Source organism: Bos mutus, chromosome 5, assembly GCF_027580195.1.
Source record: "Bos mutus isolate GX-2022 chromosome 5, NWIPB_WYAK_1.1, whole genome shotgun sequence".
NCBI classification, from domain to species: domain Eukaryota; kingdom Metazoa; phylum Chordata; class Mammalia; order Artiodactyla; family Bovidae; genus Bos; species Bos mutus.
In genome coordinates, this window is record NC_091621.1 from 8,459,843 (window position 1) to 8,487,004 (window position 27,162).

At 37.2% G+C, this 27,162-nt stretch overlaps 1 protein-coding gene across 2 annotated transcripts in view; it reads left to right on the forward strand.

The window, feature by feature from the left end:
* WASHC3 (WASH complex subunit 3) overlaps positions 1-27,162 on the forward strand; it is a 60,814-nt gene that overhangs the window by 19,585 nt on the left and 14,067 nt on the right. For both annotated transcript variants that reach the window (XM_005898603.3, XM_070370253.1), the window contains exon 6: positions 16,600-16,664. In XM_005898603.3, the coding sequence (XP_005898665.1) occupies positions 16,600-16,664 (65 nt within the window). The remainder of the gene's footprint in view (positions 1-16,599; positions 16,665-27,162) is intronic.

Below are 27,162 nucleotides of genomic sequence, written 5' to 3' on the forward strand. Positions count from 1 at the left end.
ATCTTTGCTTTTCCTTCCTTCCTGAATTATTACTTAGAACCATGCCATTCTCTCTCAGAAGACAGTGAGTGTGTTTCTCAAGCTCTTTAAGCTTCTCCATTTGTATAGAAGTTTGAATTTGCTGACTTCCAATGTAGTGATCACTTGGAAGACACAGAAAATCCTATAACTTACAAACACAAACTTAAAAAAAAAAAAAAAAATTCAGGCTTTCTGGGTATCAGGATGACTACAGTCTTTTCTGGCTTTCTTTGTAAGCTACCCTGGAAACTTCCTCTTCCCGTGTCCTAGATGTCTCCTGGAGTGTGCTGCTTTTATATTAATATTGGCCTTGCTTCTCTTGTCACGTCCCTGTAAATCCACTTTAGAGATGCGGTAATTAAAACTACTTAATTAATATAAACTGCTTTAAACAGAAGCCAACAGAGTCTTTGAAAAATCACAAGTACCAATGCACAGGGAAATAAACGGTACCTTGCTTTTTAGTCTCATTTGTTTTTTCTTTCCCCCCTGGATTACTGCCTTCTGTGAGATACAAGAATGACTACAGTTCCAGGAACCAGTTACCTCTGAGACCATTCACGTGCCTCCGAGGACACCCAGATCTTTACGCTGTACTTCCGGATGCATCACGCTATACTTTCTTAGCTTTGTCACGCAATCCCACGTGACCATATTCTGACCATATTGCCTCTTAAGATCTCAGTCCCTTCATTCATAAAACGATATCTAAAGTTCTTTCTAGATTTTTGACCCATTAATTGATCTCCAAATTGGATCTCATTATTAAAGAATGTTCCTAGAACACCTGCTGGCTTTTTCTGATTTTTTTTTTTTCCTTTTAAAGGAAGTTTTGCACAAGATTTTTCAGTGAGTAATATTGTTGTGTTCCAAATGTGGCACATAATTGATTCTGATTTAACGTTTGTTGTCATAATAGTGCAGCGCAAGTCTTTACTAAATTACATATTGCATTTATAACTTAACTGGAATTGTGTGCCTAGATCACTTTTCCAACAATTCCCCCCTTTTTTTACTGGTAGAGCTTGGTGAATACTTTGCCAGTAATAAATTGTTCATTGGGAAAATCCGACTTCCACATTAAGAAGCTAATGACTTGTATTTTTTGAAACCGTATTTGCCAAAACAGTCTCTTCGGACACTTAGTTTTTTTTTGTTTTTTTTTTTTAACCTCTGTTTTCTTTGGCTGGCTTTAAATGTGAATTGAATAATCTCCTTGGTTCTGGTGGTTCTGATGTATCTGTTGCCAGCCTGGATGTTGGCCTGGGGAAATGTGACTTCCATTACCTAAGGAAAGCATCTCCAACTGATTCTTAAAATGTGCATCAAGAAATTATACACCTTGGACCTGGGGAAACTAATCAAGCATAAAGTAGAATGCTTTTTAGGTAAGGCATAGGTTTTTAAGAGTGGCTCAGGGCTTTAAAACCTCATTTGTGATATGACCTCCATGTGACTTCCTATGGTGTAGAGAGTTCCAGGATAGGTTTCTCATCACTGATTAACAATATAGTCAAAAGGAGAAGCTGCTGGTTCATATGTAGTCAAAGGTATGGAAAGCAGTATTGCAGATGTAGTTTTAACAACTCTATATCACTTTAAAAAAATTTCTAATTCTGTAGGTATTTTAATATGTGTTTTGTTTCCTTTATAATAGCTAAAGTTTACTGATCAGTATCAAGGTCAACATTTTTTCATTACAAAAAGGTTTAGGGGCAGACAGTTTTCTCTGGTGTTTTAGTATCACACTGTTCATTGAAGGTAAAAGCTGGCATGGACAGTGACTGATTACCCACACATATGAATGTAGATAAAGAAAAGATAAAAGTGAACATATTTGTCTGTTTAATTGTGTAATTTAGCCAACTTTGAAAATGGAAAAGGGAAAATATTTTTCCTTCCCAGTTTCATTTCCATTTGACTGTAATTTTCTTCCCATTTGAAATAAAGAAGCAAAGCTTAGCAGAATGATAAACCGCATGAGTAGTTACTTTGAGTTGACATAAGTAGAACTCAGGGCTTTCTAGGTGGCGCAATGGTAAAGAATCCACCTGCCATTGAAGGAGACGGTTCGATCCCTGGGTCAGGAAGATCTCCTGGAGAAGGAAATGGCACCCCACTCCAGTATTCTTGCCTGGGAAATCACACGGACAGAGGAGCCGGATGGACTGTAGTCCATGGGGTCTATAGGCAAAGATGTGGACACAACTGAGCACTGAGCATACACAATGGAGCTCAGTGACCACAGTCGTCCTGTTTCCTCTACATTCTGTCTTTCATCAAACCTAAGAAAGATTGGATAAAGACTTTTCCTAAGCTAATGTGACAATTAGCTGCCAGTGGAGAGCCCCTGAGGTAACAACCCATCCTTTGCCATGGCCTGAGTAATTAGAAAACCTAGAACAGGTACTTTTTATTGTATTTGGCAAAGAAAAAAAAAAGCGCTACTGAAATTACTTATTCTCAGATAAAGTCAGTGAACCAGCCTCTAAGGAAACCACATGTAAAGAATTATCATGCCAGTTTTCCAGATTACGATTTTTCAATATTTTGGCTGTTTTTTGAATCCTTCCCATGTTGTCTTGAAATTGAAAGTTTGGAAGGTCAGAACCAGTCTTGCCATGTACACATTTAAAGTTAAGAAATTTTGCTTTTATGATGTATTTGCTCTTATGTTCATTCCTTGCTATTTTATTTTTCTTACATGTTTTTGTTAGAGCAGTAAACAACAGTATTGCTAAATTCACGTTTGAAATTTCTTGCTTTTCCTTATGTATCTGTTTTCCTGATTTCTTGTTTTCCTTAGAACACTGAAGGGAATGCATGTAGTGGGCAGAGACTACTAAGTTGAATGGTTGTCAGTATCCATTTGGTGATTCACCTGCCTTGGTGCTTATCTGTTCCTCCTATAATCTTCACTAATACCACTTTTGCCCATAACCATACAGCTCAGAATGTTAATGCTTGCATATTTTTTCATTATAGCTGTCCTTGTGTAGCCTTCAGTTGCCATGAAAGTATTGATTTCAATAATTTGTTTATGGGAACTAGTTGTTTAACCATAACTATTTTTATTTATGGTGTTTATAATCTCTAGAAATATATACATGTTTTGAACTGTATACTTCAGGAGGGTTTAGAATTCTTAGTCATATTTGATGAATGGTCACACACCAACAAGTTGATCTACACAGATGTCTATCCCCTGTAGAGTTGTAGAGGGTTATTTGGCTGCTGTATGAATTCTTTGTTTTTTAGTAATGTATCAGATAATTTGAATTAGTGTAAATAAAAACTTTTTAAAGGAGGAATAAGTGCCACATAAGAGAATTGGGAACACACAATAATCCTCTTTTAAAAATAATTGATAAGGTAATAAATTTAGGTTTTTTTTTAACAGTAGATATGAAAAGATTATATTTCTGTAAGAATTTATTCTCCACATCATATTTTGTATCTTCAGTCTCATAAGTAAAATAATTCAGGTAATGTGTGGGACAGCTTATCTGAAACAGTTCTTTCAGATTTAATTCCTTGTTTCAGTTTATTTATTTTGCTAAGCAGCAATAAACTTTTCTTCATCTGTGTTACATTCATTATAACACCAGAATAGTACACAAAAGAAAGAAAAAGAAGTAGAAGTAAGCAATCTAATACAGGGGAGAGAATTTTTAGAGAATAAGCTTAGTTCAGTTCAGTCGCTCAGTGGTATCCGACTCTTTGCGACCCCATGAATCATAGTACGCCAGGCCTCCCTGTCCATCACCATCTCCCGGAGTTCACTCAAACTCACGTCCATCGAGTCGGTGATGCCATCCAGCCATCTCATCCTCTGTCGTCCCCTTTTCCTCCTGCCCCCAATCCCTCCCAGCATCAGAGTCTTTTCCAATGAGTCAGCTCTTCGCATGAGGTGGCCAAAGTACTGGAATTTCAGCTTTAGCATCATTCCTTCCAAAGAACACCCAGGGCTGATCTCCTTCAGAATGGACTGGTTGGATCTCCTTGCAGTCCAAGGGCCTCTCAAGAGTCTTCTCCAACACCACAGTTCAAAAGCATCAATTCTTCAGCACTCAGCTTTCTTCACAGTCCAACTCTCGCATCCATACATGAGCACTGGAAAAACCATAGCCTTGACTAAATGGAACTTCTGCTTTTCAATATGCTCTCTAGGTTGGTCATAACTTTTCTTCCAAGGAATAAGGGTCTTTTAATTTCATGGCTGCAGAGGATAAGCTTAAGGTAGTTTTAAATTTAGTAGGAATTTCCTTTAAAAAGTTTTTTAGGGATTTTTTTAAGTGATATATAAATGGGAAACAATAAAGACCAGGGGATTTAGCAGAAAAATATTTTTATCTTTTGACTTCATATCTTTCATTCCAACTAATATAAACAACTCCTTAACTCTTACGATAGAAGTTGTGACAGAAAGAACAGTACGCCGCTATTAAAGTTCATAAGGAAGCTTTTGAAGATTTACTAAGAATGACAGTTTTTATATTTGCTGAAATGTGTGGTATGGTTCTTTTACTCTGAAACCAACTATAATTTGGGTATTTTTTAGTTACCCAGCTGATTTCCCCATCTGTGTTTTTTCCTGCTGACCACCTATGACAGAAGTAAGGGCCCTCACATAAAAGTTTTACAGATTGGTAAGGAGGAAATAATAGTAATGTAAATTAAGTAGTTTCTTACTCTTTTTAGAAATATTGTGATTTTCACCTTAATTATAAAGAAGTTGTCTAAGATGTGTAAATTAATGGGAGAAAAAGTAAAGACCAGAGAAGCAAACGAGATTTAATAACTAAATGGGCTCACCTCAGGTAGGATAAAGTGTCATAGAGGTTTTAGAGACCATCAACTTGAGGAAAGCATTTTTTTTTTAAAGTTTATTTACTGGCTGTGTTGGGTCTTTGTCATCCTGTATGGGATCTTTATTTGCGACATGTGGGATCTAGTTCCCTGACCAGGGATCAAACCTAGGCCCACTGCACTGGGAAATGGAGTCTTAGCCACTGGACCACCAGGAAAGTCCCAGGAAGGCACTTTTAGTACCACACTCCAACAAGGATCTCAGCATAAGCATTCACAAGGAGGTGGTCAGTCCTAGTATAGAAGATAATTTGTCTTGAATTGATAACATCATTTGTGAATTAATTTTTTGGTAAGTATTATGCTACAATTTGGAGAAAATGCTAATATTAACTATGTTTTAAAGGGAAATAAAGTAGATTTTAAAATACTGAATTTTATTGGGGAAAAAATGAAAGTTATCTTTACCTGAAGATATCTACCTCTTTTGTATACTTAATACTGAAGTTTTTAAAAAAAAATTCCAGAGGTACCTATATTTTACCAAAGTTTTTCATAAGACAGCATCCTAACTTCTCTCTTCTTGTTCTTTTTCTAGCCCAAGTTCATGAATGACTTTCATTCAGTTGGTTGGTTAGACCATGTGCTGATGACCAATTGATTCAGTCCCTTTCGTTGTGGTTCTGAACCCACATAGAATGCCTCATCTTTGTCATCTTTCTTTGAATGCATCACTAGGAGCACTGAATGAAAGACTCCTGAAACACTAATTCAAACACATTACCACTATGAGACTATTCGGAAGTAAATATTCTGTGATTTTGATCAGTAGAATATCCTTATAATTAACTACTAAGAATTCTGGTATGTGTATAGCTTTTATTACCATATTTGCAGGTATTTCATTGAGTCCTTTTTAATAGGCATGTATAATAATGTTTTCAAAAACTGAACAGGAGTCCATCTGAATTTATTACACTTTTAAGCAACAAATTCCAAAATGATTTGCTATAGAAGTTCTTTTGACGTTTTTAATTGCTTGAAAGCAAAAGTATAATTAAATTTAGAAAATGCTATTAATACATATTTCAGAGAACAAAAATCACTTGAGTGAAATTAGGGATTGTAGTGTAGCTGACGTTTATAATGGAGTTATAGCATTAATTGACCTAACAAAGCAAGACTTCAAATTATAGATATTATCATTGCATTGTAATGAAGGGGGGAAATTGAGTCTTCCACAGAGTACTGTGAAATCAACAATTACTTGAGTACAAAGAAAACAGCATGTGCTTTTTTGGTCATTACACCTAATAGTTACCATATTACAGGAGTATCCTGGGGGAAAATCAACACATGAGGAAATCGATACAGCTGTATTGTGAATTATCTCATGATAATATATCCCTCAGTTTTTGAAATAATTTCTTTAAGGGTTTTTCTTGATAGGCATTTAGGTTAACTTTAGTTCACATTTCTAAAAGCTATAGATGGAACTGCTAACGTATTTATTTTATGAATGAAGTAATAATAACTGCTTGGGCCTTGGTCATCATGGCTGGTGTCATTTTTGTCCATTTTATCGTGTGATTTGTTCTTACATCTTTAAAGATAGCTGATGGGCAGTCAGTGGGAAACACTTTCTCACTGGGATAATAATCACTTGAGATAATCACTGAAAAAGAAATTACTCTTTAGCTCCATAGAAACCACTGTATTTAGTGCTAGTCAAGATTTGTAAAGAAGGAAATGTCAACCCACTCCAGTGTTCTTGCGTGGAGAATCCCAGGGATGGGGGAGCCTGGTGGGCTGCCGTCTATGGGGTCGCACGAGTCGGACACGACTGAAGTGACTTAGCAGCTTAGCAAGATTTTTGAGCCTCTTCTTTGACCATATTTTTAGGTTCAAATTAATGATCCTTGGTGGCAGCAGTATGAGAGTTAATATCAGCATCATAGCATTTTCTAAATCTGTACATCATTAGAAATGAAGCTTGCTTTTTTTTAGATAGCCATCATCCATTTTACAGTGATTAAGATAAGAGATTTATTTAAATAAATTTTATATCCCTTCATGGAAAGCTTTCACAAGGAGATAATTGAGCATGTAATTGTTTTTATGTTATTTGTTCAGTAAACATTTATTATCTATTATATAGACTACTTCACCTAAAATTTATATTCTAAATGTAATACCTTATATTGCATATAATGGAATAGATATTTTAAATACAGCACTATTGAAAATCAGAAGGCAAAGGAATGGTTGAATCCATTTACCTAAATTAAAATTTAAGTAAACACAGCCTGATTGGAGGACTGGCTGCTTTTTTCTAACCCATAGCATTTTTTCAATTCCTACTCACTCCCTCTTCCTTCCCATAACAAAAAGTACCATCTACCTATCAACTCCATAGATCCTTATTGTTTACCTAAATAAGAGATAACATATTTTCCATCTTTCATAACTGAATTGTGATACAAGCTCATAAACTGAGAGGAAAAAACGTGAAAATATGTATATTATTATTTTTAAAAAGGAAAATCATTTATTTCTGTTAGATTGAGTAAGAGGGTTATTTTTTTCCCCTCCCTCTTCTAATCTAAAACTGTAGGAGAATTTCAGCAGGATTTATAAAGGAATTTAGTATCTTGGTTTTCATTAACATAATAATAAATAGATGTAAATACTGGCAGTCCTATAATCCTCCCAACAGTTTTTGTGATATAAGAAAGTAGTGTTTAACTATTAGTATTGCCATCATAATTTCATTAGTGTGGCTTTTTTACACACTTTCTCCAGTGACGCAAATACAGACATGATTTTTTGGAACATCAGGCTTATGGCTGCCTTCTCTCTTCTTCATTACTTATGTTGGACAAACTATCATTATCACTTGCCAAAAATAATCCCACAGTTTAGTAGACTTCAGTTTTGAGGTCTCTCATGTCCTCCTTAGACCACCAGTAGCTTTGTCTTTTGGAGATCAGAAATTGGACGCTTCTTTTTGATGTCTAACAAGCCAGACTGTTTCTTAACCTCCAAGGAAGAATATAGCAAAACAACATTTTCTAAGCAACATCTCTGGAAACATAGCAGCAAATCTCTTTGAAATAGATTGTTTGGAACATAGGCCAAATTATTTTTGTATTGCGCTTTAATCAGATTTGTGTTAAGGTAATGATAATAGAAAAGTCTTTAATATAGGGTAAGATAGTTGTATGTATTTTTCTTTATATTCATATACAGAAATGACTAAAGATGCACCAAATTTTGATAATAGCTATATTCTCATAATGTAACCAGTTTTAAGAAACTAAGGATAAAATACAGAGCTTACAGATTCAGGCTTCTCTTATTCTTATACTATAACCATTTCCAGGAAACTAATGTTAAAATAGGAAGCTTTTCTTGTTTTACCAACTTCTCTGTTCCCCATTTCTCCCTTTCCACCCACTACCTCCCCTCTCCAATCCCGTAACACACTTACTCTGCTGTATTTTAGGAAACTTTTTTTTCAATCCTCATTTCTCCTCCCTTCTGTTTTCTCGGCTTTATAACTTATTTATATAACCTTTCCAATGATATCCTGTGGATTATGCTAAATTATAATAAATAAATCATGTAGTTGAGTTTCAAAGGCCTTATACCATCAAACCATAGTTAATAAAAACTGAAAGTTTTTTTAAAGTATGACCTTAACTCTGCTCTTTTCCCATTTCTCCCTAGCAATTCAGTGTTTTTTATGCAGTGTTTCAAACTCCTAACTTTCCCTGTTATACAAAAGAGTTGAGTGGCATTTAAATTATCAAGTAAAAATTTCCAAACTTGTATTTCAAGTGATCAGCTTTCTCCTCTACTGTTAAATAATTTTTATTAAAAAGTTATTATTAAGTACATTTTATTTCAAAATCTTTCAAGTCTTAGCTCCAGGTAATATATTTTTAAAGTCGTGCAAGTTTTAATCTTGAGCATACTTTATTCCAAATGTTAGAGTCTGTTTACACTGGATGCCCTAAAGCAAGTAATTGCCTTTTTTCTCCCTATCTTTCATTTATCCTTAAACCTCATAAGCTAGCAAAAGATCCAAAATTTTGTCTTCTATCTCCTTTGTCTTCTAAACCTACCATATTTCACTTTGCAGAATACCTTAAAAGATTGCCCCATGGAACAGTATTGTTTTGAGAAGTATGGTTTTGAAGAGAATTCTATAATGATGCTATTTATTTTCATCCATCTAGTATTTAGGATGCATTAAAGTATCTGTTGCTATCAGAGTCTTAATAGATTAGATATAACAAATTTATAATATAAAATGTAGCAGTTATGAAGGTGAATATGTAGATGGGCCGGTAAATGGCAGCCTTGCCTCTTCCACAAGAGAGTCTTCCTGGTAACCTGTGAATCTGAAAGCCTTTGCTTTCCCAGCCTCCTCTAACCTAGCAAGCTGTAGAGACCTCAACTTTTTCTCCTCCATAGCCAAAATAAGAGATTATAGTTGTAGAAGGCATCTCTGACTCTTGCTATAGCTCTCTTTTCTGGGCTTTTTTTCTTTTTAAGTGAGGATTAAATTTTTTAATACATTTTCTGATTTTAAAAATAAGGATTGTAATTAAAAATAATTTGAACTTAATTTGGCAAGATCTGTCCCACTTCTTTCCCATTCTGTTGTTTTCCTCTATTTCTTTGCATTGATCTCTGAGGAAGGCTTTCTTATCTCTCCTTGCTGTTCTTTGGAACTCTGCAATCAAACGGTATATCTTTACTTTTCTCCTTTGCCTTTCGTTTCTTTTCACAGCTATTTGTTAAGGCCTCCTCAGACAACCATTTTGCCTTTTTGCATTTCTTTTTCTTGGGAATGGTCTTGATCACTGCCTCGTATACAGTGTCACAAACCTCTGTCCATAGTTCTTCAGGCACTCTGTCTGTCAGATCTAATCCCTTGAATCTATTTCTCACTTCCACTGTATAATTGTAAGAGATTTGAGTTAGGTCATACCTGAATGATCTAGTGGTTTTCCCTACTTTCTTCAATTTAAGTCTGAATTTGTCAATAAGGAGGTCATGATCTGAGCCACAGTCAGCTCCTGGTCTTGTTTTTGCTGACTGTATAGAGCTTCTCCATCTTTGGCTGCAAAGAATATAATCAATCGGATTTTGGTATTGACCACCTGGTTATGTCCATGTGTAGTCTTCTCTTGTGTTGTTGGAAGACAAAGTTTGCTATGACCAGTGCGTTCTCATGGCAAAACACTACTAGCCTTTGCCCTGCTTCATTCTGTACTTCAAGGCCAAATTTGCCTGTTACTCCAGGTATTTCTTGACTTTCTACTTTTGCATTCCAGTCAACTATAATGAAAAGACAAGAGATCTCTTCAAGAAAATTGGAGATACCAAGGGAACATTTCATGCAAAGATGGGCTCAATAAAGGACAGAAATGTTATGGACCTAATAGAAACAAAAGATATTAAGAAGAGGTGGCAAGAATACACAGAAGAATTATACAAAAAAAGATCTTCATGACCCAGATAACCACAATGGTGTGATCACTCACCTAGAACCAGATATCCTGGAATGTGAAGTCAAGTGGCCTTAGGAATCATCATTACAAACAAAGATAGTGGAGGTGATGGAATTCCAGTTGAGCTATTTCAAATCCTGAAAGATGATGCTGTGAAAGTGCTGCACTCAATATGCCAGCAAATTTGGAAAACTCAGCAATGGCCACAGGACTGGAAAAGGTCAGTTTTCATTCCAACCCCAAAGAAAGGCAATGCCAAAGAATGCTCAAACTACCACACAATTGCACTCATCTCACACGCTAGTAAAGTAATGCTCAAAATTCTCCAAGCCAGGCTTCAGCAATGCATGAACTGTGAACTTCCAGATGTTCACGCTGGTTTCAGAAAAGGCAGAGGAACCAGAGATCAAATTGCCAACATCCATTGGATCATCGAAAAAGCAAAAGAGAGTTCCAGAAAAACATCTACTTCTGCTTTATTTATTACACCAAAATCTTTGACTGTGTGGATCAGAACAAACTTGAAAATTCTTAAAAGAGATGGGAATACCAGACCACATGATCTGCCTCTTGAGAAATTTGTATGCAGGTCAGGAAGTACCAGTTAGAACTGGACATGGAACAACAGACTGGTTCCAAATTGGGAAAGGAGTTCGTCAAGGCTGTATATTGTCACCCTGCTTATTTAACTTATATGCAGAGTACATCATGAGAAATGCTGGACTGGATGAAGTACAAGCTGGAATCAAGATTGCTGGGAGAAATATCAATAACCTCAGATATGCAGATGACACCACACTTATGGCAGATAGGGAAGAAGAACTGAAGAGCTTCTTGATGAAAGTGAAAGAGGAGAGTGAAAAAGTTGGCTTGAAATTCAGCATTTAGAAAACTAAGATCATGGCATCTGGTCCATCACTTCATGGCAACTAGATGGGGAAACAATGGAAACAGTGACAGACTTTTATTTTGCGGGAGCTCCAAAATCACAGCAGATGGTGACTGCAGCCTTGAAATTAAGACACTTGCTTCTTGGAAGAAAAGTTATGACCAACCAAGACAGCATATTAAAAAGCAGAGACATTACTTTGCCAACAAAGGTCTGTCTCGTCAAAGCTGTGGTTTTTCCACTAGTCATGTATGGATGTGAGAGTTGGACTATAAAGAAAGCTGAGTGCCAAAGAATTGATGCTTTTAAACTGTGGTGTTGGAGAAGACTCTTGAGAGTCCCTTGGACTGCAAGAAGATCCAACCAGCCCATCCTAAAGGAAATCAGTCCTGAATATTCATTGGAAGGACTGATGCTAAAGCTGAAACTCCAATACTTTGGCCACCTCATGGGAAGAACTGACTCATTTGAAAAGACCCTGATGGTGGGGAAGATTTGAGGCAGGAGGAGAAGGGGATGACAGAGGATGAGATGGTTGGATGGCATCACCGACTCAATGGACATGAGTTAAAGTAGACTCCAGGAGTTGGTGACAGAAGGGGAAGCCTGCCTTGCTGCAGTCCATGGGGTTGCAAAGAGTCAGACATGACTGAGCGACTAAACTGAACTGTACCACTTTGGTGACAGGTATATGGTTATTAACTTTGAAATCTCTGCATATAAATTTATGATCCATTTTTGTCAGAGTCCAGCCACAGCAGGATCTAAAGGTACCCTCAGAATGGACGGCGTCAGCGAATGAATGACAGGGGAAGGCCAAGCTTCGGTGAGCGAGACCCGTAACTTTATTTTTAAAAGGAGCTTTTATACCCTGACAGAGGATGAGATGGCTGGATGGCATCACTGACTCGATGGACATGAGTCTGAGTGAACTCCGGGAGTTGGTGATGGACAGGGAGGCCTGGCGTGCTGCGATTCATGGGGTCGCAAAGAGTCGGACACGACTGAGCAACTGAACTGAACTGAACTGATACCCTGACTTGTACATAGAGGGAAATGAAAGATGCAAGGTGATTCAGAGTCAGCCCAAACACTCCAGCAGTTTTGTCCTTATTGAAACCAGGATTTTTTTTTTGTATTGCCTTTTTATAAACAAGGGTCTTATGCTATGTACATTATCTTCTGACCTGGAGGCCTGTTGACATTTTATGAACCTTTTTTGATAAAGGTTGATCAACCAGAAAACTTGTTTTCCCTTGAAGTGTTTTTTCTTTATATTTCTAATCTGTGTCAGCCTCAGAAAGTACTAAACAGTTACATTTTCACGGAGCAAAGGTGCAGTGGGTCACAACAAAGAAAGAACTTACTAGCTCAAAGGTCTGATGTGGTTAATACCAAGGCTACTACTTGTTTTTCTTACATTTCAACTACATTAACTAATGCACTCCCAGGTGCACAATGGATAAGGGATATGGGAACTTGGCTGCAAGCATTGGCCCAATAATAAAGCCCTTTACCAGTACTATTTTAATAGTTTTTCACCCCTTAAAGGACTCTATGCTCATTAGGACTTTTAGAATGTTTAGGCTTCCCGTGCCTTTCATGGTTGGGAAGTTGTGAACAATCATGTGCGTTAGTTATAAGAGTAAAAGAAAACCTGTCAAGCAAGCTAGAATGCCAACAGAGGGGTTAAAATAAAAATATTCCTTTCATGCCCAGGAGACTTATCAATTTAGAGCCCTAAGTTGATTTTCTCTAAAAAAAGGTGGTCAGAGATAGCCCCCTGCTAATATCAAAAGAGTGATTGAAAGACATAATACAGTAAACAGTAGAGAGACAGATTTTGGTTTCGGGGTAGATGCTCGAGCAGGTCTAGGGAATCCCTCGAGTCCTAATCTGCCTTTGCCTGTCAGGTCTTCTCTGCATGACCTTTGTCATGGGTGGGATCTCCCGTGGTGGCTCCTGACACATTTTACTCTCATATTTTTATATATACTTGCCTGGATCTCAATACATATTTATTGGGTGAAATGTAAAATAAAATCAGCCTTCTGGAGAGAAATACCTATATTTGTTCTTTAAAATATTTTTGAAACAAGTTTATGTATAATAGATTATTTGAAGATTTATATATATTTCTAAGTCTTTGTGTTTTGTTTGTTTTTAATAAATTCCTGTCCCCTCTTTAAGACTCACCTCAGCGAATTTTTTGCTGGTTCTCACTCAGTCTTCCTTTCCTTGGATCTCACCTTGCCCATTGTGCAGATCTCTGTTACCAATTTTATGACTGTACTGTGATCATCTTTTTAACACATCTATTAGACTATACTCTCTGATGGCAGGGGCTGATTATGTCTTTATTTTCTCATCATAAAGCACTGCGCTGCCATTGTGGTGTTAAACACTGAGGTGTGGGATTGTGATAGTAGAATTCTACTGCTAACCCCAGTAAATTTATTTTCACCCTGTAAGATCCCTGAGACCAGAAAACATACAAGGAAAAACTACAGAAGAAAGCAGGGGAGCCTTATCTAGGTTAGTGCCCAGAAATTTCCGGGTAAGGCTCTGTGAAATTGGACTGGAATTTCTGCCTCTTCTATACGTTAGGTTCAAAACTGAATGTCACAACCGACTAGTGACAAGGGAGGGCCAAAGAGAAGAGCACACAACACCATAGAGAGGTGATTGAGATTTTCCCATGTGGACCCTGGCTCAGCTTAGCCTTTCTGCCATGTGGGATGAAGCAATATGAGGGAGAAGGGTCCCACCATATGTACAACCTTTTAAAGCTTGGTGACCTTAATTACTTTTGAAGGTGATACAATCCAGGTCCTAAAATTTAACACATCAGATTAGTGTTTCCTCATCTTTTGGGAAAGCAGAGGAGTTGACAAAGAGACTTGATTGCATCTGCTCCCCGTAGAGCTGTATAAGTGAGCTTTCAATAAATGTTTATATCAAATCAGTCCCCTTTTCAAGTAAATTTATATTTATTTCTGACATATCCTCTTCTGTTTTGATGTTCTTATCCTGAACTTTGAAATTCACATGTTCTCAATATTTTTGTGACTTACACACTTCTAGGATTATCATTACATTGTGTTTGTATTGGTATCGAGACAATATATAATGTAATCCCAGAAGAGTTCTTGAATTCTGTTTGACCTTTGTGCGTAATGTGTCCAAGTGAAATTGGACCGTTTGCTTATGAAAGGAACATTGACATAGCTATACTTAGGAGGAGAAGGCCCTGAAATCTTGATTTGAAAAGACATTTATTCATATTGTTAAGTGTTCATGGCACCATCCCGGCCAAGGCCTTAATCATTTGACTTATCAGTGTTTTCTTTTTTTTGGTGATATAAGAAGAGTGAGAATATGATATCTGGCTTCTATCCAGCAGATCAGTAATGGATAAATTAAAATGATTTAATTTGGGCTTATGTGGTATTGGATAGCACTGATTCCATTAAGTCATTTAAAATATATACCTTATTAGATTATTCAAGTGCTATGCACATATTACTATAAAAGCAAAATAAGAGTTATTTAAAATAATGAACCATATAGAAGGAGGCCTTTTTTCTGGCTTCTGTATTTTTCCAGTTTTATTGAGAAATAATTGACATGCCTCACAATATAAATTTAAGATGTATGATGTTTTGGTTCACTTTTGTCATGAAATGATTACGACGCTAGGTTTAGTTAATATCCAGAACCTCATATAGCTGCAATATAAAGAAAAGAAAAAAGTTCACTTGTAATGAGAATTCTTAGGATTTACTGTTAGATGGCCCAGACGGTAAAGAATATGCCTGCAGTGCAGGAGACCTGGGTTCAATCCCTGGGTTGGGAAGATCCCCTGGTGAAGGGAATGACTACCCACTACAGTATTCTTGCCTTGAGAATTCAATGGACAGAGGATCCTGGTGGGCTACAGTCCATGGGGTTGCAAAGAGTCAGACACGACTGAGTGACTAACACTTTCATATCATATACAAGTATTATCTGTAGTCATCCTGTTGTATGTTACATCCCTAGTCCATGTTTATTTATAACTCTTACTAGTTTGTACCTTTTGACCATCTTCCTCCAATTCCTCCTGCCCCTCCTGTCTGTCTCTGGAACCACAAGTCTGATCTCTTTGTCTAGGAGTTTGGCTTTTTGTTTTGTGTTTAGATTCCACATATTAGTGAGATCATACAGTATTTGTCTTTCTCTGTCTGATTTATTTCACCTAGCATTATGCTTTCAAAATCCACCCATGTTGTCACAAATAGTAGGATTCTGTTGGTTTTTATGGCTGAATAATATTCCATTGTGTGTATATGTATATACACTCTTTATTCATTCATCCTTCAGTAGACATGTTGATTGTTTCCATGTCTTGGCTATTATAAATAGTGCTGCTGTGAACATGAGGATGCAGACATTGGTTCAAGTTAGTGTTTTGGAGGTTTTTGGATATGCTCTCAGAACTGGAATTGCTGGACCGTGTGGTAGTTCTCCTTTTAATTTTTTTGAGAATTATATACGGTACTGTTTTCCACAGTGGCTGTACCATTTTACAGTGTCACAAACGGTGCGCAGGGTTTTCTTTTTTCCATATCCACACTAGCATTTGTTATCTTCTGTCTTTTAATCATGGCCATTCTAACAGGCATGAGGTGATATCTCATTGTGATTTTAATTTGCATTTCTCTAGTGGCTAGTGATGTTGAGCATCTTTTCATGTATCTGTTGACCATTGATATATCTTCTTTGGAAAGATGTTTCTTCAAGTTCTTTGCCCATTTTTTGTTTAATTTTTTTTTTTTGCTCTTGAGTTTTATGAATTCTTTATATATTTTAGATACTAACCTCTTATCAGGAATATGATTTGCAAATATTTTTCCCACTTCATAGGTTGTCTTTTCACTTTGCTGATGGTTTCTTCTGCTGTGTAGCTTTTTAGTTTGATGTAGTCTCACCTGTTTACTTTTTACATTGTCTCTTAATCTTTAGGTATGATTTCTGTAAAACCATTACTAGACCCATGTCACGGAGCTTTCTGTGTTTTCTTCTGGGAGTTTCATGGTTTGGGGTCTTACATTTAAGTCTTTAACCCATTTCAAGTTAGTTTTTATGGGTGGTACAAGATAGTGGTCAAGTTTTATTCTTTTACCTGTGAATATCTAATTTTTCCAGCACCATTTATTGAAGAGACTCTTTTCTCCACTGAGTATTCTTGGCTCTCTTGTCCAATATTAGTTGCTTGGGTTTATTTCTGGGCTTTCAGTTCTGTTCCATTGGTTTATTTGTATGTCTTTATGAAGGAGGCATATTTAATAATTGAATTATCTTGTGCTCTTTGTTTAGGGTGTTCCAGTGATGGCAATAAGAAACAAAATGATATCAGAAGGACTAGACCCAGATCTTCTTGAGTAAGTAGTTCTAATGATATAATGATATTACTATCAAGGTGTTGAATTTATCAGTCTTCATAAAAACATTCAAGCTCTATATATGTTTTTCCTATACATTGTTTTATGGTCAAGGAAACCTCCTCCACAAATAATGTGTCTGCTATGTTTAAAAAGTGAAAAATCTATGCTATACTACTAAAACTAGCCTTAAAACATTTTAGGAGTATTTTCAATAAATTGGTGATGAACCTGTATATGCAAAAGAGATGGAAATTGATGACATTTTTGTTTGACAGCAGTAGTATCCACAAGAAGCATTGTTCCTTTTCTTCCTGTGCTGCATTTTTTCTCTCTCCGTCCCTCCCCATCCTCTTTTTCTTATTTCTAATTTGTTGTTGTTCAGTCACTCAGCAGTTTTTTATGTATGAGACCTTAGTATATAGGAAATTTACTCTACATGACCTAGGTTGAGCCAGATGGGAAAATAAATAGAGTAATCTATGGTAATGGTTATTATGGAACTAGATATTGTTTGTGTGAGTTTTATAAAAAATTTTTTTGAAAAGTTGTGACTCAAAAATTTGACAGTTATGTTTTCCATCCAGGCAAACCTGGCTACACAGCTCATCCTGGATAAGATGTATCTTGATGGATTATTCAGAACTATTCTCTTTTGCAAGTATCTAGACACATGTAAAGAGTCTTTCCAGTTTGGGGGTTTTAGTTCACCCCACTGTATTTAGCTATGTTAGCTCTCCAGGCATTCATACTATACTAGCAGTATACTTTGGAATTCTTGGCCTTGAGCCCTTCAAGAAAATGTATGCATTTTTTTCTTTCATATATGCAATCCTTTTCTCATTTTATCTTTCAAAATATGAAATTTAAAAACATATTTTGAAGTCTAGAAGAACAGATTTCCTTCACGTATCTCCATTTAGTATATATTTCAGTAGCAAACAGTTCAAGTACAATGGTATGGATTGGTAATTTGAACCAAACATCTCCAGGATATTTGGCATTTGTTCTGGAAATTGTTTCTGACACACTTTAAAAGCAGATGGATTGTGACATATACTTTAATGTGAATTGAGCATATGGGTCCAATCCATTTTGGTACTCATTGGAATATATGTTGTAAATATATCTAACAATGACCATGACCTCTTTTTTGCTTCTGGAAATACACAGTAGAGCTTCTGTACTAACAGAGAGCTAAAATGACCTTTTAAATGATGATTTTTCTCTCTAGAGAAAATGTAATAAATGGGAAATTAGCAGCCTTATAAGCGTCAGCGTATGCTAGTTCTCCATTCCCTCCACCCGCTCCTGGCTGCATTGCATCCCCTGCCTAGCCTAAAACTCCTTCATAATCCTTTACTTCAACTGGCTACCCATACTAGCAACTTGAAAGTCACCCTTGATTCTGCCCTCCTCCCTTCCCCTCACTATGTCAGTCACTGTGGTTTCCTCATTTTTAATCTCACATCTGACCATATGCCTCCATGCCATTGCTGTTTAGTTCAAGCCTTCATCATTTCTCACCTGATTTATTTTAATTGCTCCATTTTGGTTTTCTATTCTCTTTCAGTCCGTCACTAAAAACTTAAGTGGATGTCTTCATATAGTTCATCTGTTCATACATACAAGTCTTCCTGTGACTCTCTGCTGTCCCTAACATATGCTCTGACATCTTAGAATTGCAAATAAATACATTTATCATCAAGACTCTGGCTTCATTTCTTGCCAATCATCCATGCATCCCTGTCTCTTACAGCTGTAGCAGACTACTTATATAGTTCTCAGACTGTACCATTTTCCTGGTGTCTTTGAAAGTTTGTATTCTTCCCCATGAAACTTCCTTCCCCCATGTTATTGGCCAAGCTGATTTGATATTCTTTAAGATCCCATTTAGGTATCACCTTTTTAAGAAGTTAGTGGATGATTACCAAGGGGAGAACCCCTAGGACCTCCAGTACTTTCTTGATGTATCTCACTTAGCAAGTTTGAGCGCGCGTCATTGTCTGTAAATGTTGAGAAACATTCAGCTGCAAGGTGGTGCCAAGTTTTAGGGTAGAATTCCAGTAACAGTTAACATTGTCTTACAGAAAAGCTGCTCCTCAACCACAGCCTGGAGCCTGAATTCTGACCCATTACCTCATGAGTACATGCCATTGGTCACAAGGGGCACTGGTTGGAGTAGGGTGACTCACTATAACCTATCACCACTACCACTAGAAAACCAGCTGCAACTACATTTAGCTAGATATGATAAGTGGAATCAACCACCTTGTTAAAGAGGACTTCTGTCACTTTAGGAATCATGTTTACATAAAAGTTAAGGAGCCTTGCTTTAAGGGGAAAGTCTAAGATGAAGAAGAAAATGTGCCATCCAAGGAAAGAGTGTGCTTTTATTTAAAATATTAGGTACATATTAAGCCTAAGCCAAGAACTTTCAGTAAACACGGTTCTTTTCTCTTTTAAAGTATAAACATAAACTTTTTTTTTAGCCCTAGGTAGTGAGACAGACTTACGTAACTGTAGGAAGAAGTAGTCTAAATCTGTTTGCGCTGAACAAAGAGTAAAACTGAGGTTAATATAGGAATAAATACTGATCAGAAAATACACTGTTACTCAATTAGCTTGTGTTTATAACAGTTTGGAAACTAAGAGTATGTAACTTTGAACCAAAACAGTTTACTTGATAAGGGAGAAGAGAGCCTGGCTATTTTCCTACAAAAATTACTATCACTGAATTTTAGAAAGTCTATAAAACTGAAGAAAATGCCAAATAATTACCAAATAAATAGTATTTGTTTGCTACTTCTTAGTGATTATTTAATCTCCTTAAAAATCTAAGTTTTTAAAAATGATGATCAGATCAGATCAGTCGCTCAGTCGTGTCCGACACTTTGCGACCCCATGAATTGCAGCACGCCAGGCCTCCCTGCCCATCACCAACTCCCGGAGATCACTCAGACTCACGTCCATTGAGTCAGTGATGCCATCCAGCCATCTCATCCTCTGTTGTCCCCTTCTCCTCCTGCCCCCAATCCCTCCCGGCGTCAGAGTCTTTTCCAATGAGTCAACTCTTCACATGAGGTGGCCAAAGTACTGGAATTTCAGCTTTAGCATCATTCCTTCCAAAGAACACCCAGGGCTGATCTCCTTCAGAATGGACTGGTTGGATCTCCTTGCAGTCCAAGGGACTCTCAAGAGTCTTCTCCAACACCACAGTTCAAAAGCATCAATTCTTTGACGCTCAGCCTTCTTCACGGTCGAACTCTCACATCCATACATGACCACAGGAAAAACCATAGCCCTGACTAGATGAACCTTTGTTGAAAAAGTAACATCTCTGCTTTTGAACATGCTATCTAGGTTGGTCATAACTTTCCTTCCAAGGAGTAAGCGTCTTTTAATTTCATGGCTGCAGTCACCATCCGCGGTGATTTTGGAGCCCAGAAAAATAAAGTCTGACACTGTTTCCACTGTTTCCCCATCTATTTCCCATGAAGTGGTGGGACCAGATGCCATGATCTTTGTTTTCTGAATGTTGAGCTTTAAGCCAACTTTTTCACTCTCCACTTTCACTTTCATCAAGAGGCTTTTGAGTTCCTCTTCACTTTCTGCCATAAGGGTGGTGTCATCTGCATATCTGAGGTTATTGGTATTTCTCCCGGCAACCTTGATTCCAGTTTGTGTTTCTTCCAGTCCAGCGTTTCTCATGATGTACTCTGCATATAAGTTAAATAAACAAAGTGACAATATACAGCCTTGATGAACTCCTTTTCCTATTTGGAACCAGTCTGTTGTTCCATGTACAGTTCTAACTGTTGCTTCCTGACCTGCATACAAATTTCTCAAGAGGCAGATCAGGTGGTCTGGTATTCCCATCTCTTTCAGAATTTTCCACAGTTTATTGTGATCCACACAGTCAAAGGCTTTGGCATAGTCAATAAAGCAGAAATAGATGTTTTTCTGGAACTCTCTTTCTTTTTCCATGATCCAGCGGATGTTGTCAATTTGATCTCTGGTTCCTCTGCCTTTTCTAAAACCAGCTTGAACATCAGGAAGTTCACGGTTCACTTATTGCTGAAGCCTGGCTTGGAGAATTTTGAGCATTACTTTACTAGCATGTGAGATGAGTGCAATTATGCGGTAGTTTGAGCATTCTTTGGCATTGCCTTTCTTTGGGATCGGAATGAAAACTGACCTTTTCCAGTCCTGTGGCCACTGCTGAGTTTTCCAAATTTGCTGGCATATTGAGTGCAGCACTTTCACAGCATCATCTTTCAGGATTTGAACTAGCTCACCTGGAATTCCATCACCTCCACTGGCTTTGTTCGTAGTGATGCTTTCTAAGGCCCACTTGACTTCACATTCCAGGATGTCTGGCTCTAGGTCAGTGATCACAGGGCTTATATAACCAAGACTTAGTTCTTGGTTCTAGCTTGTAAAAATTAGTTCTTAGCTTGTAAAAATTAGTTTTTAAAAATGCAGTAAATTAAAAGGATGTGAAAGAGTACCTTTGTCACCTTTGTCACCTTTGTCATCATACACACAAGTTGATGGAAAGGAAAGAAAATAGAAAATTTTCAGGTTGATCTGTTTTAGAAATACAGAGCAGATAAATCATGCCTTATAAATTTTTTCAGTCAATGCCTAGATTCTCTTACCAAGAAAAATGAAAAATGTTTCTCCCTCTCCTATTCTATGGTTTCATTTATGTCCCATAACTAAGGTTACTATTACTAGTAATTACTGCTTTTACTACTCTAAGATAAATAGTCTAGCCTCTGAACCTGCCTAGCAAGAGATGAAATCCTTGGTGGTTAAGTCTCAGTCTAAGGCAGACTTTAGAAATGGTCTACTTGCTGAGGTCCAGATTCTGCACTGCCCCTTTCTAGCTGTATGACCCTGAACTAATTACCTAATCAATCTGTGCATCCGTTTCCTCGTAAATGTGAAATAGAAAAGTTCACCCTTTATAGATTCATTCAGACTAAGTAAGCACTCAGCGCAGCTCTGAACAAGCAGTAAATGTTAGTTGTGATTTATGAATGTTTTAATGGAAGAATATGTAGCAAGTTCTAAACAACTGGATTTACCAGGCTCTCAGATCACAATTTGTTTATAGTCCCGTAGTTGCCTGTATACCATTGTGGTCTCAACACAGACATATATAATGTACACAGAGTAATTATCCTTTTGAGTTATATTCTCTGTTTTCCCAAACTGAAAAGTCTGTATTTTCAACTTTGTAGTAAAGAACAGACTTCTGAAATTTAAATTTAACTGGTCACATTCTTAATGTTAGTAGGAGAGTGCAGTTTGCAGCATACTGATTTGGCTAAAGAAATCGAGTTATGCAGGCTTTAAACAGAACCAGCTCAGTTGGCATTTTTCCTGGATATATCTATTCAAAAGACATTTATACCCTTTTCTCAGACTGTGCAGTGACCATGATTGTGGTTACCAGGAATAAAAGTAACCACTTCAGCCTACTTATCACTGAGACGAGAGGAGATTTATTAGTGATAAACAAAAGGATACTGGAAAGCAAGAAAACTTCATTTAATTATATTCAAGGCATATCCAGCAGAGTTTCCTGCCCTCTAAAGGAATTCCTTATCTGCCGATGATTTGCCTGTCTCCTGCTACTGAACAACATAAGGGATTAAAGGTTGGATTTTGACTAGTTGAGCATAGAATTGATCTCAGTTCCCCAAATGAGCAATTCCAGAAACAGGTTTTTTTATTTGTTCCATTTTTCTAGTTCTTGCTTAACTGGTATTCCATTCAAGGTAATTACCAGTCGTTAGTGACAGAGGATGAAACAGAGGGGCAACAGAGGATGAGATGGTTGGATGACATCACCTACTCAACGGACATGAATTTGAGCAAACTCTGGGAGATAGTGAAAGACAGGGAAGCCTGGTGTGCTGTAGTTCATGGGGTCACAAAGAGTCAGACATGACTTAGCAAGCGAACAACAACCAGTCCTTGACCACTGGCTGGCATACTGGCTAGAAAGTATAGGACAGGAAAAAACACTGTCGGAAAACTGTGATTAGTCCACTGTTGGAGACTTAGATCACAAGAGTCAGTTCAGTTCAGGTGCTCAGTCGTGTCCGACTCTTTGCGACACCATGAACCACAGCACGCCAGGCCTCCCTGTCCATCACCAACTCCCGGAGTCCATCCAAACCCATGTCCGTTGAGTCAGTGATGCCATCCAGCCATCTCATCCTCTGTCGTCCCCTTCTCTTCCTGCTCTCAATCTTTACCAGCATCAGGGTCTTTTCAAATGAGTCAGCTCTTCGCATCAGGTGGCCAAAGTATTGGAGTTTCAGCTTCAACATCAGTCCTTCCAATGAACACCCAGGACCAATCTCCTTTAGCATGGACTGGTTGGATCTCCTTGCAGTCCAAGGGACTCTCAAGAGTCTTCTCCAACACCACAGTTCAAAAGCATCAATTCTTGGGTGCTCAGCTTTCTTTATAATCCAACTCTCACATCCATACATGACCACTGGAAAAAACCATAGCCTTGACTAGATGGACCTTTGTTGACAAAGTAATGTCTCTGCTTTTTAATATGCTGTCTAGGTTGGTCATAACTTTCCTTCCAAGGAGTAAGCATCTTTTAATTTCATGGCTGCAGTCACCATCTGCAGTGATTTTGGAGCCCCCCAAAAATAAAGTCAGCCACTGTTTCCACTGTTTCCCCATCTATTTTCCATGAAGTGATGGGACCAGATGCCATGATCTTTGTTTTCTAAATGTTGAGCTTTAAGCCAACTTTTTCACTCTCCTCTTTTTCACTTTCATCAAGAGGCTCTTTAGTTCTTCTTTGCTTTCTGCCATAAGGGTAGTGTCATCTGCATATCTGAGGTTATTGATATTTTCCCGGAAATCTTGATTCCAGCTTGTGCTTCTTCCAGCCCAGCGTTTCTCATGATGTACTCTGCACATAAGTTAAATAAGCAGGGTGACAATATACAGCCTTGATGTACTCCTTTCCCAATTTGGAACCAGTCTGTTGTTCCATGTCCAGTTCTAACTTTTGCTTCACAACAGTAAGAGATAAGAGATAATAAAAATATTGAAGAAGTAGTGTTAAAAACAGTTGGGGTCTGCTAGTGTCTAGCAAGCAAGAAGTTAGGGGAGCTATTAGGATGTAAGAACCCCAAGACAAATGGCAGAAACCCATCTTACCTAGAATAGCTAGCTTTCTTTTTCTTTATCATATTAGGCATTATGTCATTTCTCTGGCTGGGGAATCTGCTTACCACAGCAAAGAACAGGTATACCTGCCTTGATGGGCATTCAGAATAGAAAAGACCAAACTGTGTAGTTTGAGTAAGTGTAATGCTGAAATAAGTCTTACTAGTTACTGTAGTCAAAATTGTCTTTTTTTTTTTTTTTTTAACTATCCCAAATGTCTTTATATAGTCAATGTAATCTTAGTTCAGGAATTCAGTGTTTGGCTGTTTCCTTAAGACCACTTATTGCTATTGCATAGGTGGCTCAGATGGTAAAGAATCTGCCTGCAACACAGGCAGACCTGAGTTCGATCACTGGGTCAGGAAGATCCCCTGGAGAAGGGAATGGCAACCCACTCCAGTATTCTTGCCTGGAGAATCCCATGGACAGAGGAATATGGTGGGCTACAGTCCATGGGGTCAAAAAGAGTGACATGACTGAGCAACTAACACTGAGAACGACACTAATCAACAAGTATCATGTGACATTATAACTGTGTGTGCTGTAGTTGATATTGAAAAGTGATTTGAATAACTATCACACCCTATCCCCACAACTCTGCTACTCAGCAATATTTGTACTAACAATGTTTTTGGCACTTCATCTGCTTTAAATTCCACTGTTTTAAATTGAAAGAAAATGAAAAATATCTTTAAACTATTTACCTACATAAATAAATGTTTTTCTAAAGAATGTTTATAATGTTTGCCATCAAAGTGGTTTTGATTTTAAGCACAAATGTAAATCTGTTTTTAATGAAAACAAATCAGATCAATGATATTCATATTTTAAGACTCCTTTATGTACAGGATCACAGAAACATAACTCAAACTACCTAAAGTAAAAAGGGAAGTTATTGACTCACATCCCTAAGAAGTCTAAGCAGTACAAAATCAGGGGCACAGCACTATTATTGCTGGCTGGTTGGTATTTTCTCTCACCTGTTCCTCGGTCTGCCTTTAATCAAACGTGGCATAATAATCCACTTTTCTCCTACTGCTGATGAGCTTCCTCCTGGAAAACAAGGAGTTAGCAAATAATATTTGCTTTATGTTTTAAATGGCTGTAATATTGCTAGTTTCACCAACTGAAAGGAAAGAGAACCCCTTCTCCATAGTCCATAGCTCATTTCTAGGGAAGCATTCTGATTGTCCCCATTTGGTTTATGAGCCTTCCCTTACGCCGGTCTCTTTACAGAGAATGATTCTCCTGACCTGCCAGTCCTGGATTATGTGACTGAAACAAGGAACGGTATAAGGAAAGGATGAAGACAGCAGGGATTGTGGTTGACAGTCTTGTTTATGTAAATGGGAGAAAGATGACAGAAATAACATACACACAGCATCCTGTTTGCTAAAAAGTACTGATTTGTATATGGTTAGTCCTTTTGGAGAAGGCAATGGCAACCCACTCCATTACTCTTGCCTAGAAAATCCCATGAGCGGAGGAGCCTGGTAGGCTGCAGTCCATGGGGTCGCTAAGAGTCGGACACGACTGAGCGACTTCGCTTTCACTTTTCACTTTCATGCACTGGAGAAGGAAGTGGCAACCCACTCCAGTGTTCTTGGCTGGAGAATCCCAGGGGCGGGGGAGCCTGGTGGGCTGCTGTCTCTGGGGTCTCACTGAGTCTGACACGACTGAAGCGACTTAGCAGCAGCAGCAGCAGTCCTTTCCTTTCTAAATTTTGGCTCAGTTTTAGTTGAGGTCAACCTAGTAATCTTTGAAAATATCTCTTTTTAAAGAAATTAAACAGTAAGAAGTTTAAAGTTAAGCTTTAAAAATTTTGCTTTTACTAAGACTTTTATTGATAATCTTAAGGCCACAAATTATATAAATATGCTTATTAAAACATAGCTACCAAGATAACCACTAAAGATTGAGATTTTTTAAAATATATACATGATAAATCATGAATTTGACTTCATATTTTTTTCTGCATTTTGCTGACGTAGTCTTTTGTAGTGATTCATTTATATGTTTAAAATACTGAGAGTATTATGAAATCTTCATTTCCACATTTTAGTAGTGAAGTGTGACTAGTAGTTTAAAGTTGCAACCATTTAAAACATATCTTTAAAATTTCTTTCTATGAAAGAAAATTAAAAGGTATGTGCATGCACGCACACACACACACACACACACACACACACAATCAAGCCAGAGCAGTTCTGATCATTAAAAAGCCAAATACTATTCCCCCTAAGAATATTAATATGAATATCCAGTCTGGAAATGCTGTTAAGAGTTTTATTATTACAGTAACATTTTTAAAGCATTATAACTTATAAAATGTTTTCATGTTTTAACCTCATTTGATTTTCACAATTTTTTAAGTTTTTTATATAACAAAAGGAACTCTAGTATGTAGCTTTTCTTTTGTTTTCATAGCAATTACAATTCAAAGTAGCTTTAAATTTATTTTAAAAATGAATGAGGGCAAGCAAAAAAGTATCAGTAAGAATATGGAGAAATTGTAACCCTTGTGCACTCTGGGTGGGAATGTAAAATTATAATTGCTATGGAAAACAGTATGGCAATTTCTCCAAAAATCACTTCTGGGCATATATATACTCAAAAAAGTGAAAGCAGAGACTCAAATAGATACTTGTATACTCATGTTCATAGCAGCATTTTTCACAATAGTTCAAAAGTAGAAACAACCCAAATGCCCATCCACAAGTGAATGGATAAACAAAATGTATTATCTGCATACAATGAAGTATTATTAATCCTAAAATTGAAAAGAAATTCTGATACATGGTACAATATGGATGAATCTTAAAGACATGAGAAATGAAAGAAGACAGTCACAAAAAGACAGGTATTGTATAATTCCACCTACATGAGGTACCTAGAGTAGACAAAGTCATAGAGACAGAAAGTAGAGGAGTGGTTGTCATGAGCTAGAAGGAGAGAGAAATGAGGAGTTATTGTTTAACTGGTACAGAGTTTCAGTTTTGCAACGTGAAAAGAATTCTGGAGGTTGGTTAAGTGGTGATGATTGCACAATAGTGTGAGTGTACTCAGCACCACTGAACTGTACACTTTTAAATGGTTAAGATGGTAAGTTTTATGTTACGTGTATTATTCCACAATAAAAGAAATGAGAAAAGGAAGAAATGAACGAAGACAGAGAATAACAAGTGTTGGCAAGGATATGGAGAAATTATAACTCATATTCTGATGGTGGAAATGTAAAATGATGCATTCACTGGGGAAAACAGTTTGACAGTTCCTCAAAAAGTCA